The sequence below is a fragment of the Mytilus californianus genome, unplaced genomic scaffold (genome assembly GCF_021869535.1).
Source record: "Mytilus californianus isolate M0D057914Y unplaced genomic scaffold, xbMytCali1.0.p SCAF_1, whole genome shotgun sequence".
NCBI classification, from domain to species: Eukaryota; Metazoa; Mollusca; class Bivalvia; order Mytilida; family Mytilidae; genus Mytilus; species Mytilus californianus.
Genome location: NW_026262581.1, coordinates 39,237,191 through 39,255,609, shown reverse-complemented (window position 1 = coordinate 39,255,609; position 18,419 = coordinate 39,237,191). Strand labels below are relative to the sequence as shown.

Genomic DNA, 18,419 nt, shown 5'->3' with positions numbered 1-18,419 from the left:
ACATACATAAAAAAGACCGTCGTGCATCTGTTTCTGTTTGAATAATAAGTTGTTTTGTTTGTTTTGTTGGTGATATGAATTGTAAAAGATTCCATCTATATATTATTTGCGTATTCTCTTTTAAATAATGAGACATGAAACAATACGTTGCTTAATTCCAAGGTTTTAATTTTTAAATACGCATCCATTCGCTAACATCAACAAAAACAGATTTGAGGCAGATTCAAGACATTATTGATTATGACGAAACATAAAAGATTGAGGGGGAAATAGTTTTTGATGATTTTACCAAAGCTTTTGATTTATTGGAATGGGATTTTAGGTTTATCATTTTGAAACATTTTTGATTTAACACATCATTTGTAAACTGAGTAAAAACAGTATATACTGGGTTATAACCTTGTGTTATTAATAATGAATTGATTTCAGAAATTTTTCAAAACTCGAGAGGAATACGGTATCCCTTATCGGCTTTCTTTTTTGTTTCATCTGTGGAAATCGTGGATTTAAGACTTCGAAATAACAGAATTGCAGAGATATTAAGAGGTTGATAGTTAAATTAGATGGGGAAAATCATAGCATTAAAATTTCTCGATTAGCTGACGATACGACTGTATTTCTCAGTAATAAGGAAAAAAAACAAAAGCCAAAATGAACGAAATAGAAATGTTTGGGTCATTTTCTGGATGCATTTTGAAAAAACAAAAACAGAGGGTAAGTGGATAGGAAAAACTGAAAACAGTAAAGATAAGGTAGCCGGGATTTATTGGACAAACAAAAGCATTTAGAATATATTTTGGTCATAACAGAGAAGAAGTATAAAATGGAACTTAAAGATGAAAATTGAGAAAATGGATAATTTTTTTTTCATTTGTGGGGGGTAACGTTATTTAACTTTATTTGGGAAAATGCTTATTATAACAACATTAGTTTTAGCAATGTTGACATTTTTGGCAAGTGCATGTACAGTTCTTGAGAAATAAAGAAAAGATATAGAAAGTAAATGCTATAAATACATCTGGGATGGTAAACCAGTTAAGGTTAAAAGAAATTCTATGATTAAGTCGTATGAAGAGGGGAATTACAAGTGATTGATAAACAAAGTTATGTTATGTCTCTTTAAGCATCTTTGATTAGTAAACTCATTAGTAATGGCATTTCGAATTGGAATTTGATTCCTTTAAAATATTTCAGTGTGGTTTGTATAATTTGGTTAATTTTAAGATAAATTTTTATGGGAAGAAAATTCTAGAATATATCAAATACATGTACATCCCTGGATTTTACAAAGAAGTAATTAAATGTTTGGTTATATCAGGTAGTGGACAGACAAAAATGCCTATCAACTTCACAAGAATAAGAAAATAGGTAATGTGTGGAAATAAACTAGAAGGACAGCCTAGGTGCTGTGTGCAAAACTTATTAGGTCACGTGGTAATATTTCAGCTTCCGTTTGGCAATTTTAAATAAAAAGAGCGATTTGTTCATAATTTGATATCAAATGTACTCTATTGCATTCATGGAATATATAGCAAGTTTTCACTTACAAAGATTGACTGATGATTGAAAATCACTTAAACAGAAAAAAATATTAATTTATTTTTTACTTCTTTTTGGGAAATTGTATCTTTAAAGATTATGTTCCGTGATGACGAGAATTTTTTATTCGATGTCTGTAAAAATACCAGGCACAATTTTTTGTTAATATTTCGTTTGTTCGGTAAAAAAACATTGAAATTTATAAAAAGAATATTGTTCATACAGCCTAAACATAAAAGGTATCCTTCTCAGTTGCATAGTACATGTAAGACGCTAAAAAACGACGATTTTCAAATAAGATGTCAAAATTTATTTGTCAAATCCGTGAGTAAATACGTAAACATTAGGCAAAAAAACACTGTTTTGTGTATTTTAACTATATTCAAGATAAAATGAAAAATGTTCACCAGAAAAACAATGTAAAATAGTTTTTTATATTTTTTTACTGACCAATGAAGAAAGAATCCAATATTTATAAGTTTGTATTAATCAATTTGTTGCCTTCAATAAAAGCTGAAAATCCTAAAAATGTCCATGTCGTACGAAATAAAACCCCAGGAATTAGCAGTTAAAAAAAGAGATGACAATGTATATTCCGGCAAATAATGACAATTACCAAATTCGTTTATCATGTGTACATGGCGTTCATTATCACTGAACTAGTATATATATTTGTTTAGGGGCCAGCTGAAGGACGCTTCCGGGTGCGGGAATTTCTCGCTGCATTGAAGACCTGTTGGTGACCTTCTGCTGTTGTCTGTTCTATGGTCGAGTTGTTGTCTCTTTGACACATTCCCCATTTCCATTCTCAATTTTATGTGTATATATTGTATATATTGTATAATTATTACTTATACTGCTTATCTTTATAACGTCATTCAACAAATTTCGAATGTCCAGGTGATGTTCACACCACGAAGTGCTTGAAGAGGAGGGACGACAGCCTAGGTGCCATGTAAAAACGTTTGAGGTCACGTGGTACGATTTCAGCTCCCGTTTTGCCATTTTAGTAAAAGATCTGTATCTGTATGTTACACAGTGCAGGATCCGATCGCGGATATATGTGCACTGGAAGGAGAGTTAGTTGGTTATTCCAACTGTTGAAGGGCAGCCGTGAAACCCTCAACTGTCTTTGAGCATGCGGTATTCTATTCCAGATGGTTCCACTTTACCATTGTTTTCGGGAAAAAAGAGTTCTTACGGACGGATATCTGTTTTACAATCTATCAATTTAAAAGATCTACTATTTCTGGTTTCTTGTCTACTAGTATCTTCAATGTTCGAGTATTGGTAATCATTAAAGATTTTGGCCTTACCTTGGCGTTTTTTTTTTATTTCTTTAAGAAACCCGGTAATTTGTCGGTTCAATAGCCGGCACCAATCCCTCAACCATTTTGTAGAAACCGATCATCCTCTGATGATTTCTTCGTTCCTGGAGAGGTGGTAGTAGTTTCAGCTTGGAAAGCATATTTGTTACACATCCTGTTTTTCTGGATTCGCAATCGTGCATGATGAAACGTGCTCCTCTTTTCTGTATGCATTCAATCTTCTCTATTTCCCTGATGGTAAATGGGTAACAAATGACAGCACCATGTTCAAGTATCGATCTTACCATGGCTAGGTAAGCTAATTTTTTGCACTCTTGGGGGCATTGCCTTGCTTGTAATTTTCCTTATATGGTTGATCCACTTTAGGTCATTAGATATATTTAGACCTAGGTACGGGTTTGTTTGAACTTGCTCTAAAACATGGTTGTCTAGTTGATAGAATTGAGTTGATTTTTGTTTGAAGATAATCATGTAACATTTTATATCATTCCCTATTTTGATAACTTCCAGAACCTTTAGATCTTCTTGGTGAATATGATGGTCCTTCGAGGTTTTAATTTCTCGATAAAGTAGGCAGTCGTCCGCAAATAGACAAACTTGGGATTTTACATTCTGGTAGGTTGTTTATGTGGCTAAGAGCAGCAGTCCTAGTACTGTGCCATGTGGAATGCCAGAGTCTACGTGGGCATATCCTGAGTGCTCACTTTCAAAAACAACCCGCATAGATCTTTTTTGTAGGAATGACGCTAACCATGCATTCAGATTTCCATCTATTCCATAGCTGTTTAGTTTTGCCAGGAGTTTATCGTGTGGCACGGTACCAAATGCCTTTGAAAAGTCGAGTATGGCGATATCAAGTTGGATGCTGTTGTCAAAACTCTTTTAGTATCTCTGGTATCTTTCGCCTCTCTTTTAGTAGTCTTCTGTTGTGACTAAGCGCTGTGCAGGAGTAACCTGATCTGAAACCGTGATTAAAATTTTTCAGTATTTTGTGCTTTTCCAGGTGTTTTAGAATGGGTTTGCAGATTATGTGTTCCAACAGCTTGCATGATACGCTGGTCAGTGAGACTGGCCTGTAATTTTCTGCTGTGTGGACATCTCCCTTTTTAAACACTGGGGCTATGTTTGTACTTAATCAATCTTCAGGTAGGATGCTGCTATTTATTGAATGTTGAAAGATGGCGGTTCCAGTTCTTCTGCACATTTTTTTAGAACGGTGTTTGGAATTCCGTCTGGCCCCATGGCTTTTGATGGATTTATATTTTTATTTTTAAGTTATGTCCAATTTTGAAATATTTGAAGTTGTTCTTTTTTTCAGCTCTGGTATTTGTGAATTTGGACCTAATTTTGCGAATACGGATTTGAACTGGTTGTTAAAATTTCTGCTTTTTCTTTGATGGCGATTTTAAGGCCTCCATTTGACTTGAGCAGTGCTGTACCAATGTTGTCTTGTTTCTTTGCTTTCACGTAGTTCCAGAATGGTTTAGAACTATTTTTTCGGATCCTGCACTTATGATGTCATTTATCTAATTCCATCCTGCACTTCTGAATTGGCGTTTGCAGTCTTTTTGTAAATGTTTATATACTTTGTAGATTTCAGTTTGCTTTGCATGTTTGTGTAGTCTTGCTTTTCTTTTGAGCATTTTACGTATATTATCTGTTTAACCATGGAACTGAATGCTTTTCCTGATAATTTTAGATGACACAACGAGGTCGATTGATGCTTGTACTTCATTCTTTAAGGTTTTCCAGGTTTTGTCTATTGGCATTTCATTTATATGATTACAGATGTCCTTTGTTATTATATTTATGTCGGTTTTTATCTGATCCCAGTTTGCTTTTCCAAAGATGTATCGTTTGTGTGTGTGTTACTTACAGTAGTATGGTTTTATCAAGGAATAATCTGTAATGACGATGTCATGGCCTGAAATTCCTTTTGCATTGCCAGTTGATTTAATAAGGGACGGGTTGTTTGTGAATACCAAAACCAGCAGGTTTCCCTTTCTTGTTGGTTTGTTATGGATTTGGACAAGGCCGTATACTATAGATAGGTTCATTAGTGCCTGTTGTATTTCTTTGTCTGATGCTCCTGTTTTTAGTTCCATGTTGGTCCAATCAATGTCTGGGCAGTTGAAATCACCATCGATAATGATGTGTTTAGGTTTTCCTATTGTTAGCTTTTCTAGAGATAGTTTCAGGTTCATTATGTATTTTATATTTCTATGAGGCATGTAGTATGATGCAATGTAAAGGTCTTTGCTGTTTTCGACTTGATTTTGGACCATTCTATTTTGCCGTCTGTGACGGGTTCTATGAATTCAGTTGAAATAACATAATCGAGTATTCCTAAAAATACTCCGCCCCCAAGACTGCCTGTGTCGTTTCTGTAGATTTTATAGTTTTCTGGGAAAACTTTAGATGATTTTATGGCGTCTTTCTTCATTCGCTTCCCTGGTTTAATTCCTTTTAGCTAAGATTCGGTACCAACTATGATGTCTGGTTTGATGTAGTAAGTGGAAGCAGATGGTTCAGCTTTTTTGTATACCGTCATTATACGTAGAAATTTAAATGCATTTGAATTAGTGGCGTTTGTTGTACTATTTGTAAGGTTGCAGCTCTTTTTATCGTTTCTACTGTATCTACTCATTTCAATGGATTTTGGGCTACTAGTGTGCAATGGACTGAAAACTGATGAATTGAGATCACTATCTATTTAAAAGTTGGTTCTTGAGAGTGGTGAGAACATTTTGTTATATAAAGTTCAAAACTGTGGTAGGTAAACGAGTCCAGATGTATGGACACTGCACGTTTGATCTATGAAGTAATTCATAGTCCTTAAAACAGAGTCCAATACATGATTTGCGATGCCAAACATTGCAGTCATCACATCATACACCTTCGCATGACCATGTGACAGGTCTGTCACACAAGCCGCAAAGATTTATGGTGATATTTCGGTGTTGAGGACCAGGATTTTGTTGGATATCTCTAATAAAAGAACTAGATTTAGAATGCATTTGAGTTTTGGGTTGTTTATAGATCCGTTATGATATTTTAATTTTCCCTGATGATGAGAATATCCAAGATTGGATGTTTACATGTCATGATTTCTTTCGGACAAACTTTTTCGGTCAGTAGTTTCTTGCGTGTCAAATGTTGCGCGTACGGTTTCTACCGTTTCTTTTAGCTCTTCTAACATTTCTTTTCCATGGTGTAACATTTCTAGATTTCAATAAATCTGCGAATTGATACCCTTTTCTTTGGGTGGTTCTTGATTGTGATCCTGAACGAGATCTGAAGTTCGATCGATGTTAGCAGGTTGCACATTTTTACATATATATATATATATATATATGTGTGTGTGTAAACAAGTCTATAAATACGACCATCCAGCAAATTTAATAGGAATCGCATAGTATAGAATAGGCGATTCTCAGTGTTTTCCAACCAAAGAGATCAAATCGAGTGTAAATGAAACCACAAACAAAATGTTTAGGATGTAATTTTTGTTTTTGGATTGGGCATGATATAGTTTTTAAAATCAGGACAAAATTTAAGCAACCCTTGTCCGAATCATTTATTTAATTTTCCATATCTATATCTTTCAGCAACATCTGATGAACAGCTTTATGGTGTAACTGTTTACCTTGAAGGTTTAACAAGAGATCAGGTACTGACAATTGATCCATGCTATTCACTAGTTCCTAGTTCCATAAAACATAATGTGACTTTTAAAAAAGCTATAACTTATTGGTTGGATTTAATAAATTGGCACCAAATATCCAAAATCATTCAGATATTTTAGATGAGTCAGAATCCTCTATCTGGTTACGCCATTATGTTTGTTGTAAAACAATTTTTTTCCAACAAATATATGTTCTTTATTCTTCAGATTGCCTGTTACAATTATACTTCACTGTCCAAGCTCAAGTGAAGTATCCCTGTGATATGCTTTCTGAGTATCTAGGTAAATACTCAGAATATATCAATCTTTTTAAATTTATGAAAAATATATTTTGAGTTACCTTTTTGATCTCAGTCATAACCTTTCGTAGTTCATTTATAAACAGATCATTTAAAAATTTCTTTTTTTTTTCTGAAACATAGTATGACTTGTAAATACAAAAACCTAAAACTGTAACTTGAACAAAAAATAGTTAAAACCATAAAACCCATGATCCGATATTTTGTATCCTAATACTATATGTTTTACTGATATCTTGTGGTAAAGAATTAAGATATCAAACTAAAATGATAAGGATGAAAAATAAATTTTATTTGTATATGCCCATTACCGTCGAGTATCCATCCGTCTGAAATTGCAGTATTTTCACATTTGAACCAGGATAAAAAAAAAGTGTGGGAGTTGCATTATACTAAGGACAGTTGTACAGATATCAACATCAAATGTATTTGATACATACAACAAAGTAAAGCTAGAAACTCCAGGTAATGGAAAAGGCCCTATTTATGAGGTTTTCAAAATTAATAACAAGACTTAGAATTTTGCATTTCAATTCTTAATAAATCAATTTTGCAATAATGAAAATAAACAATTGATAGTGTGTGTGTACAAACCGAAACATGAAGTGGAAATATTTTTTTTCAATAATTTGACTATTCATGGCTGTTTTTTGTTGGGTTTTTTCCTGGCGCCACCCATAGCCCATGCATATATTTATATAAAAATACAGTATATGATTTTCCTACCTTTCAACCAACATGACCGACATTGTTAATAATAGAACATAGGGGTAAATTGCAAGTTTTGTTTGTTATCTTGAAAACCGCTATAGAAAAAGAAAATCTGACGGGGTTGAAATGTTTAAAATCTTGAAATCTACCTACTGTCCATTTGCATCAATACTGTCAGACAACTTCTTATAGGAGTTATTGCCATTAAATGCTGAATTTTACCATTTATTTTGTATTTTGCCTATTACTTAAAAACTTTAATAGAAAGAGAGAAACTTAAAATAACAAACATGATCAACAAGACATGATTTAGAAATAAGTAGGCAATGAACGAAATCGTCAGACGGCTTCTTATAGGAGTAATTGCCCTTAAATGACAATTTTCATGAATGTTTCTTTAAAATGCACAAAGGATGAGCAAGACAAGATCTCCAAGTAAGGCAACATGTTCGAATGGTCAAATCGCCCTTAAATGATGATTTTTCTTCACCATTTCTATGCATGTTTGCCTATTGTCTTGAAAACTATAATAGAGAAACCTTTCAATACGAAAAATATTCAGCAAGACAAGTTCTACATATAGGTAAAATAGTAAAAATTGTCAGTTCAATCCTCATTTGAGTTATTGCCCAGAAATCACGATTTTATCGTATTGCGTTATAGGCAAAAAAAACTATAGACGATAGAGAGAAATTAGAAGCAGTAAAAATGATCAGCACGACGTGATAAACAAAAAAGTCGAGAAAGCCAAGATAGTAAGGTCACGTCTTATAGGAATTGCTGCCATTGAATGATGATTTTCATTCTTTTTGTGTGTTTAGCAAAAACATCGAGAGAAACTAAACAGAAAAAAATAAATAGCAATACGAGATTAACAAAAAAGGGAGCTTTTAGTTATGAAATATATTCCAGTCTACAATGTAGGGGAGTGGATCTAGATCTAGGGGAACGACAAAGGCTCTTTAGAGTTTCTATTCAAATATCATCCAACATCTTACATAAATAAGAATTGTGCAACATTAGTCTAACTCCTCCAAAGTCCTGGTTTTCCAAATCTATGTGCATTTCCTACTTTTGGTTTTAATCCAATTTCGATAAACAAAAAAGTCCGGAGATTTCATCAAATTTGTTTTCCTCTTCAAATATTAGTCCAGAAAAAATCAGATTACTTTTCAAGGATCTACAGCGAAGATCAAATACTGACTTCGTATTTGATTTAGCCTTCCAACTGTTGTAATTCGAGCGCCACTGATGAGTTTTATATGAAGACGAAACTTGTCATTACTTTTTAGATGTCAACTCAGGCCTTATATGTACCCAAACGATATTGTTTTACATGATGTCGTATACCAAAATGTTGATGAGGGTAACTTATCTTTTTGTCTTGGCCTTGGTCCATATCTAAATTTCTTTATTTATCCGAATGAAAAATCAAGGTTTGATAAAATTGTGATTGTATTTCAAGTATATATAATTGCATCTGTGATTTGACTGTATTCAATAACTTTTTTTGTTTTATATTTTTTCCGAATTGTTAACGTAGTACTTGTTATTATTTTCTGATTTCTTTCTTTTTTTCAGTTCCTTGCAGTATGCAGCTTTTTCAAAATTGTTTATTTTCGAAATAAGGGTCATCCTAAAAAATACATTAAATATATGTATGGTATTGCTTAATGTATATAAAAGATGATTCAAAACTTAAACATCATTTAAACACGGTAAATCAATCATATTGATAACAAAAAATATTTTCGTGTTTAATTATAAACGAACTGCCGCGTCCCACGTGACATCGCATTTATTGCTACATTTATGTATAAAATAAAACACATATTATAAGGTAAGAAATGATAAACTTTCATTGATCCCTTTTTTTAATTACTATAAAGACCGCGCCGAAATCTGTCGGGATTCGTCTTTTCACAATCGAAAGAACTAATAATTAAGTGTGTCTGGCCTCCAAAATGTGTCTGTATAAATGGTATGTGTTGTTATGTTTTGGTTTTGTTTCATTTTTCTTTTTTCAGTTTTCGTATTGAAATATTTAAAACATGCTGATCACATAAAAAAAATGACGTTCATTGCGTCAAAATTTGGTGAAAAATGTATTTGACGTTAAAACTTATACATGGACATTCTATTCAGACTTTGTATTTATTTCATGTTGGGTTCGGTTTTAGAATAAGATACTTAGTATGAAAGTTTGGGTGTTAGATTTTTCCGCTTGATGAGAACTAACTATATATCAGCTGCAAAACTCAAAGATGTTTATGTGTGCTTTTTTGTGTGTGCTTTAATGATACCCAGAACGTTTTTTGTCGAACAAAAGTAAGAAGTGGACATTTCATTCAGACCTGGCATCTTCATGCCCGTTTCTTTAATTTTCAAAATTTCTCTATGAAATTTGTTTACCGGTTTTGTCAAACATAGAACTTTGTAATCATATATAGAAAACAACTTACCTTTAGTATTTAACCACTTTCTTTGACTTTTTTTAATTCTGTTAAATATCTGACATATTTGTTGGATCTTTAGAATTGGATAGAAAACATTGAAACTTCAACGGAAAGCTTCCATTACTATATGACGTTGATCCATACTATATTATGACGTGAACCTTCTTGGAGTGCTTTTGTGCTTTTGTGTTACTCGTTTATGCGCTTTTTCCGAAATTTTGACAAATTTGACGAAAAATGTTACATCTGACAGGACGTTTTTTTTTTATTGCAGAAGACAATTAAATGCAATGAAATGCACATCAAACCTTAAAATATTATAAAAATAATGCAACAATAGTATTCTTTATTCCTAACGCTTTATTTTGATATATATAATTATATAATATAAGGATCGAGAAAATAATTATAATTCATTGCTTATGTTGGGTTATATCTAATTTCCAGCTCTGTCACAGTAACGTGCTTGTAGTCATATGCGTTCTGGTGTATACAGTGAAGAAATGAAAATTGGTTTAGGTATTTCTTTTATGAAGGTGCGATACCGATACATTGTTAAAATCATACCAGTTATAGTATTTTTATAAATATTACAGGATTATGGTTATGCTATAGCGAAAACATTTTGTAATTTTTCATATCAAAATTTTTTAATGTATTACAGCTGAATAGTGTGGAAACTCCATTTAAACAACTGGTTGCAGACATTGTCAACACTTACTGTAATTACAATGCATCAAATGTCCAACAGTGTTGTCAGATAAGTACCAGTTATTCGTAAGTTTTTCTGGGTTACTAGTACCATGCTTTAAATTTTTTGTATGACCAACCAATTTCTAGTGCCATTATTGATTCCAAGAAAGAGTTAAGGATTTTGAATTAAATTATTATGGGTGATATAGGCAGTTATGGTGTGTCAAACGTTGCAATATTCACAAGAACTAACATATGTGTTTATAAAAACAAAATGTATATTTAAAAAGTCAAAATATGGGTTCATGAAATAAAATATATATGCATAAAAAATATATATAGACGGGTGATTTTCTCCCTCCCACACACATCTCTGGTACCAGACCCGAGTTTAAACTAAAATTGGGACTTTGGGAGCCTCGGTTGGTCAAAGTGGCCCCCGGTTTTGATCTGGAGATCAGTCTGCAGATATCTCTTCGGTTCGTCTGTTTCCGATGAGGAGCCCGGTGATTGTCTCCGAGTACCTTGGCTTCCCCCACCATGATAACAGCCTTCCGGGTGTCCTAACACTCATATGGTGTTGGGTCCGTTGTGGTGGGTTGTGTATAAGTAAGTGGCGCATCTCCATTAATCATCATAGGGAGTGTACACGGATTCCACTGTACCCTCGCAGCCCTCGAGGGGTGCTCCACATAACGGAGGAATTAACGTACATACATACAGGGCATCCCATGATGCAAATTATTGAACGTAACATATATCTTATTTTATGAACACATATTTTGATGTTTTAAATAGGCCCCCTACATATTTTGTTTTTATGAATACATATTTAGTTTTTATGAACAATTATTTGTTTTTATTAAAGTATATTTATTTTTTATAAACATATATTTTATTTTATGAACACATATTTTGACTTTTTAAATTTGATAAATGAAATGTACACATTATGACCTTTCATTTGATATACGACAACCTTACCTTAGAAGACAATTTATTTTTTGCACTCAATGACCCCACCAAACTTGGGGACATAAATTTGATATTTGAAATGTACGCTTTATGGACTTTCATTTGATATGCGACAACCTTACCATCTGTGAAATTTTAATATTTGCACTTAATGATCCCACCCTCCTCTTTAGGCAGGAAAAGAGGGTTTAAATTTTTCATTTTTGAACAAACCTCATTTGGATGTTTAATTTCATATGTCACATGACCCCATTTAACAAAGTCCAAAACATGATGCAATATCAATTTTATAAATAGAACTTACAAAGTCAATGTGAAATATGAAAATTTCAAACTGCTTATTTTTCTTTGTTTTTATGCCCCCACCTACGATAGTAGAGGGGTATTATATTTTTCGGTCTGTGCGTCCATTCGTTCGTCCGTCCGTCCGTTCGTCCGTCTGTCCCGCTTCAGGTTAAAGTTTTTGGTCAAGGTAGTTTTTGATGAAGTTGAAGTCCAATCAACTTGAAACTTAGTACACATGTTCCCTATGATATGATCTTTCTAATTTTAATGCCAAATTACAGTTTTTACCCCAGATTCACGGTCCACTGAACATAGAAAATGATAGTGCGAGTGGGGCATTCGTGTACTATGGACACATTCTTGTTTATCATATGTTTTTGGTATTTAGTCAAACATATAACCATGTTAAACTCTTTAATTTCTGAAAATTTCAGGTGGCTAGCTGATGTTGATTCAGAAATGTTTGCCCCCCCCCCCCCCCCTCACAAAATTTCAAACTGCAATATCTCTAAAACATATATCTCAAATCTTCTAAGTGAAAAATGTTCTGCAGATTACGTACAACACTGTAACAAAAACATTGGACAGAATAATCAAATATATGATGCAATACCAAACTTGAGAACCAGAGGTCGTAGAGACATGGGACTACCACCATTCAACTCAAGACCACTTAACCTTTCAAATGTCACAAGGTCAAGGTCAAAGAACACTTTGAAGGTCAAGTAAAATTTCATCATGACCTTGACATTGACCTCAAATTGAAGGTCTTAAAATATTGATCATTTTTTTGCAATTTATAGTAGCTTGATATCTGTTTACCTTTTCAAAGATATATACACAATACTATACTTTTAAGAATCATCTCGTCGTAACTTTTGAACGGATTGTCGGACAGTTTTGAGCCTAATGTATAAACTGTAGAGCTCTTCGAGAGGAACATTTTATACACTATATGTATGCAGCGATCTCTTATAGTATTCTTAATATGTAAGCTTGAAATTTCAGCGTGAAAACTTTTTTGCACTCGGTGACCTTTGACTAGGAGTGCAAATAAAGGTCACATGAACTAAAGATTACTGGTGAAGGTCCCAAGTCTCCACGACTTCCAGTTCTCGAAATATAATTTTTCAAAAATTGTGTATAATATTTCAAGGGAAATAACTCATATAAGGGTCGATAACAAAATAAATGTTTATGTTATTAGCATTGCCATCTGTTCCTGTATATGTTGCCATTTTCAAATAGATTCTATCTGTAATAATTTTTAAGAAAAATGCAATTAAAAGAAATTGTTTCAATGGGATATAACTCTCAAATTGGATGATGAAATCCTACGCAGCCTCATCTGGTAATACTGCATGGTGAGATCTACCTATTGTCCAAATAAGGTCATGATATCTTCAAAAACAACGAGGGGGGGGCATGTCGAAAAAAATAAATAAAAGGGAGATAACTTCTAAAGGTGATGATGAAATCCTACACAGCCTCATCTGGTAATACTTCATGATGAGGTCTATCGATGGTCCAAATTTGATAACTTCAATAGAAACGGGGGGAGGACATGTCAAAAAAATGTTGGAAGAAAAAAAAAACATTAGAAATACAGTGAGGTCTTTCCTCACGTAAAGGAAAGACCTTAATTATATTTTGTAGAAATCTAATATCTATATCCTGGCATGAACTACCCGACAAGCTCACTGTTAAATACAAAAAACAATTTTTAAACAATCACGGGGCACATGAAGATGTATATTAGATAACTACGCAGGAAATATAAATAAGTTAAAAAGTTCGGATGGACTGCAAAATAATTTCAATAAATCAGCTGGTCGAAAGCAAGAAGATGAAGTAGCACACTGCATCGGTACTATAAAACGAAAAACGACAAAAATTTCGGAAAAAAAATGAATTCCTTAAAAAAATGTAAACAACATTTTTTTTATAAATCACATGCGTCCGAAGCGCTTTTCTATATGTCAATTGATTAAAGATAAATCCAGAAAAGAGCTATGGATGCCCCAAACTAATAAATTGTTATTTTCATTTTAGATGGAAATTTATACGATTATATGTTATACATGTCAATAACGAAAAAGCTGTAAACTTTACAAGTGTTATATTTCAAAGTTATAGTTCATGTTATCTTTCAATATAATGTTTTTATTGGTATACACCATAGTACCTTGAAGATTTTATTGTACGCGTGTGCATGCACTGAGTAATGCGTGCAAACATGATTTGGCTGATATGGGTCTGTTTTAAACTTTACTTACATATCATAGAAGGGTAATCATTTATCAGCAAAAAATTAAACATTTTGGCAATTAAACCAGAAAAGACAAGATAATACAGAGATTCATATTGCCATACGAAAGCAGTGATATGGTATCAATTTGATGACAGAAAGATAGACGCAATTAAGGTTTCATTCCAAATCCACAACTACAAAACATCTTTAGATACAACTTGAGGGCATTATCCCGAATGGGTGTATCTAATTTACACCAAGATATTATTGTCAATGCAGAATGATAGTTTTCAATAATTTAGCAGGGGGTCTTTCAGCGATTTGATCATATATTATTGAAAAGCATGATAAATGCAGGGTATCCAATTTCATTTAACGACATCTTGGTGTAAAGACACTAACATAGGCAGATAATCTATCAATACAATTTAAAATTGTAATGGTATCTATATATGAATTATATATAGATCCATGATATGTCTGCATCGGATTGAAATCATCACTTTGTATTTAACAGTCAAGTACTAATTAGAAAGCTTTCGAGACAAGCAAAGGTAACACTACCCAGAGAAACTTCATCTTTTGAGGATTGGATCTGGTGTAGTGGTTAGAACCTTGCTTTACATGCTAGGCGCATGATCGTCGAAGGATGTAAAATAAATGCTCTAAAGAGCCCGTGTCGCTCACCTGCTTCTTCAACAATGGCCACTTTTTAGTAAAAATCATCATTAAAGAGTAACTCTATTAAGAATAAACTGACAAATTCAGTCATATGGACATATTTGTAGATCTTATCCTGCTGATATTTTTTTCCTTTTTAATGTTTCTATTTGTCTATTACAGATTTTAAGATATAAGGCAAAAACGAAAAATTGGTAAAAATCGTCATTAAAGTGCAATAACTCTAATAAGAAGTCGACTGAAGATTTCGGCCATTTGACTTATTTGTAGATCCTGTCGTGCTGGTCACTTTTGCTTTATAATGTTATATCTATCTATTATAGTTTTTGTCTCGCCTGCGACGAAACTCGCAGACGGGGAGACATAGGTATTGCTTATCTGTCGACGTCGGCGTCAACAATTATTAAATTTTCTGCTTAAGTTAGTTTGATAGGAACTACTTGTGATAGATCAATGATATTTTCTATAAAGTTGCATTACTATCAGTTCATATCAGTTTGATGGCTATTTCGAGGTCCAGCGACTTTTAATTGATTAGCAATTTTCAATGTTAAGTTTTCTGCTTAAGTTAGTTTGATAGGAACTACTTGTGATATATCAATGATATTTCTATAAAGTTGCATTACTAGCAGTTCATATCAGTTTGATGGCTATCTCGAGGTCCAGCGACTTTTAATTAATAAGCAATTTTCAATGTTAAGTTTTCTGCTAAAGTTAGTTTGATAAGAACTACTTGTGATCGATCAATGATATTTTCTATAAAGTTGCATTACTATCAGTACATATCAGTTTTACGACTATTTTGAGGCCCTGCCCCCTAGGTCATGGTCCAGTGACTTTGAATTAATAAGCAATTTTCAAGTTTTCTGCTTAAGTCAGTTTGATAGGAACTTCTTATGATAGATCAATGTTTCTTCTGAAGTCATGTTTCTACTTAAGTCAGTTTGATAAGAACTACGTGTGGTAGATCAATGATATTTTCTATAAAGTTGCATTACTATCAGTTCATATCAGTTGGACGATCTTTCGCCTCTCTTTTACAACCACTGGGTCGATGTCTCTGCTGGTGGACATTTTCTCCCCGAGGACATCACCCGCCCAGTAGCATAATATGCATGAATTTACGAAGATCAAACAGAATACTGGCTCGGACGTCGCCCCGTATAAAAAGGTCCGAAAAAGACGTCACCATGGACACGGTGTCATCTGATATGGCAGGTGTCCCCTCATCACCAGACATGACAAATATCCCTAACATGACACATTCAGATAATCATACTAATGACAACAGCAATAATCTACGTTCGCAGCCGTGTTCAGTTCTTCTACAAGACATTTTGGATTTTAATGACTCTGAAAAACACTGTCTCATTTCGAAATGTAAAACCAAAAACTGCAAAACATGTAAAATTTTAATAACAGATGCTCAAATCACTAGCAATTTAACTAAACAGTCTTATTTTACCAGAAGCTACGATGATCTGAATTGTAAATCAACAAATGTCGTCTACGGATTAGAGTGTAACCTTTGCGGATTGGTATATGTCAGTGAAACGAAAGGAAGGCCAAATAAACGTATGTGCGGCCATAGATCACACATCAACAACAATACAAGCGACATTAATATTGTTTACCAGCATTTTAAACAGTCTGATCATTCAATCCTTTCTATGCAAGTTCGCATCATCGACAAAATATACCACAGGACTAAAAATCCTCATCTTGCAACACCTCTCCGTAAGCAAGAAAGACTACTGGATTCGACAATTGGGAACTGCGACACCATATGGCTGCAATGGCAAAGTTGATATTATAGGTATTTTATCTAGTCCTTCCTGTAGCTCGGTGAATGTGATGAACATTTTCAACTCTACTCCTCGACGTAAACGCAGTCATGGTCATTATACATCACCTACTATCCATGATGTCTCTATTAATGACCTGATGCCGTTTATACAAAAGCCGTTAGGTATTCATCATATTCGCACGAAGCTTTATTAATTACCCCTTTCTAAACTTCATTCTCTGTACAACTTATGTTTGAAACCAACTGTTAAAAACCCTCATTCAAACATATACAAACTTACAGCTATCATTTCGGATATTGCAAGTCACAGACTTTTCAAACCAGTTCGCATTAGAAAAGATGAAAAGGAAAAAAGATCCTTTCTTTAACTTTCCTTTGCCAACAAAGGTCTCGATGCCATCAACTTGGGCAATATCCTTCATCATAAATCAGTTCACTCCAAAATACCTTCCTATGTTAAAGATCAGTCTGTACCTATCATTTCTTATACCTATACCAAACCATAGAAGTATTATATTGATCAATATAATACTTCCATGACCAAACCAATTGCAACTAAAATTTTCAATTACAAACACGTGTTCTAAACATCCTGATAGCACCTGTGTTAATTCCGCATTCATATATAATCCGGCTGGCCACGTTATTACTGGTGGCCTAAACATTGTCACTAACACTTCTCTTCGAAATGTGTTATCCAAAGGCCCGAAATATCGTGAGGCTAAATCCATCAATTGGAAACACAACTTCAAAATACTGATGGATTCAGTCGAGGATTGTATTTATAGTTATCAAAGTTACCAGGCTTATAATTTGATACGCCAGACGCGCGTTTCGTCTACATTAGACTCATCAGTGACGCTCAGATCAAAACAGTTAGAAAGCCAAGACAAGTGCAAAGTTGAAGAGCATTGAGGACCAAAAATTCCAAAAAGTTGTGCCAAATAAGGCTAAGGTAATCCATGCCTGGAACAAGAAAATCCTTAGTATTTCGAATAATTCATGCTTTTGCAACACCAACGTAAATTTATAAAAATGACCATATAATTGATATTCATGTCAACACCGAAGTGCTGACTACTGGGCTGGTGCCAGGCAATGGGTTAAACGAGAGAAAGAAGACGTAGATACTCCTTCCGAATGGATTAAGGCTGTGAGGTCGTTGATACAAATCAGAATTAAGAAAATGAATGGGTCTATGAATATCCATGCTACATCAATCTTTAAAGACCCAAATGTTGCAAAACACTTGTCCTACCTCCATGACAAATATGTTGTTGTCCCTGCAGATAAAGCCCCAAACAACATATTTTTTGTGTGTAAATCACATTACATAAACTGCTTGATAAATGATTTAGGTATTGACAATTCACTTGGAAACTCAACATATACCCCCACGACATTGACCAAAGAGGAGATCATACTTAGATAATCATAGGTCTGTTCTATGTTCCTTTGGAATTTCAACCAAAGATGAAGAACTGGATCTTCCATCACTGTATTGGATACCTAAACTACATGTCCTTACAAACAACGTTATATTGCTGGGTCTTCCAAGTGCTCCACGAAACCTCTTTCTAAATTATTAACATAAATTTTATCAGCAATCAAGTTGGGCTTCAAAGTTATTGTAAAATTACCTATTCTAGAGGTGGCGTGAATCAGATGTGGATACAAAATAAATCCAAAGATCTTTTAGAGTACATACA

The 18,419-nt window shown here is 33.6% G+C and overlaps 1 protein-coding gene across 1 annotated transcript in view; it reads left to right on the top strand.

Moving 5' to 3' along the window:
- Positions 1-18,419, top strand: part of LOC127702350 (signal peptide, CUB and EGF-like domain-containing protein 2) — a 239,303-nt gene that overhangs the window by 110,075 nt on the left and 110,809 nt on the right. The window contains exons 7-8 of the mRNA XM_052206494.1: positions 6,476-6,537; positions 10,683-10,795. Of these exons, the coding sequence (XP_052062454.1) occupies positions 6,476-6,537; positions 10,683-10,795 (175 nt within the window). The remainder of the gene's footprint in view (positions 1-6,475; positions 6,538-10,682; positions 10,796-18,419) is intronic.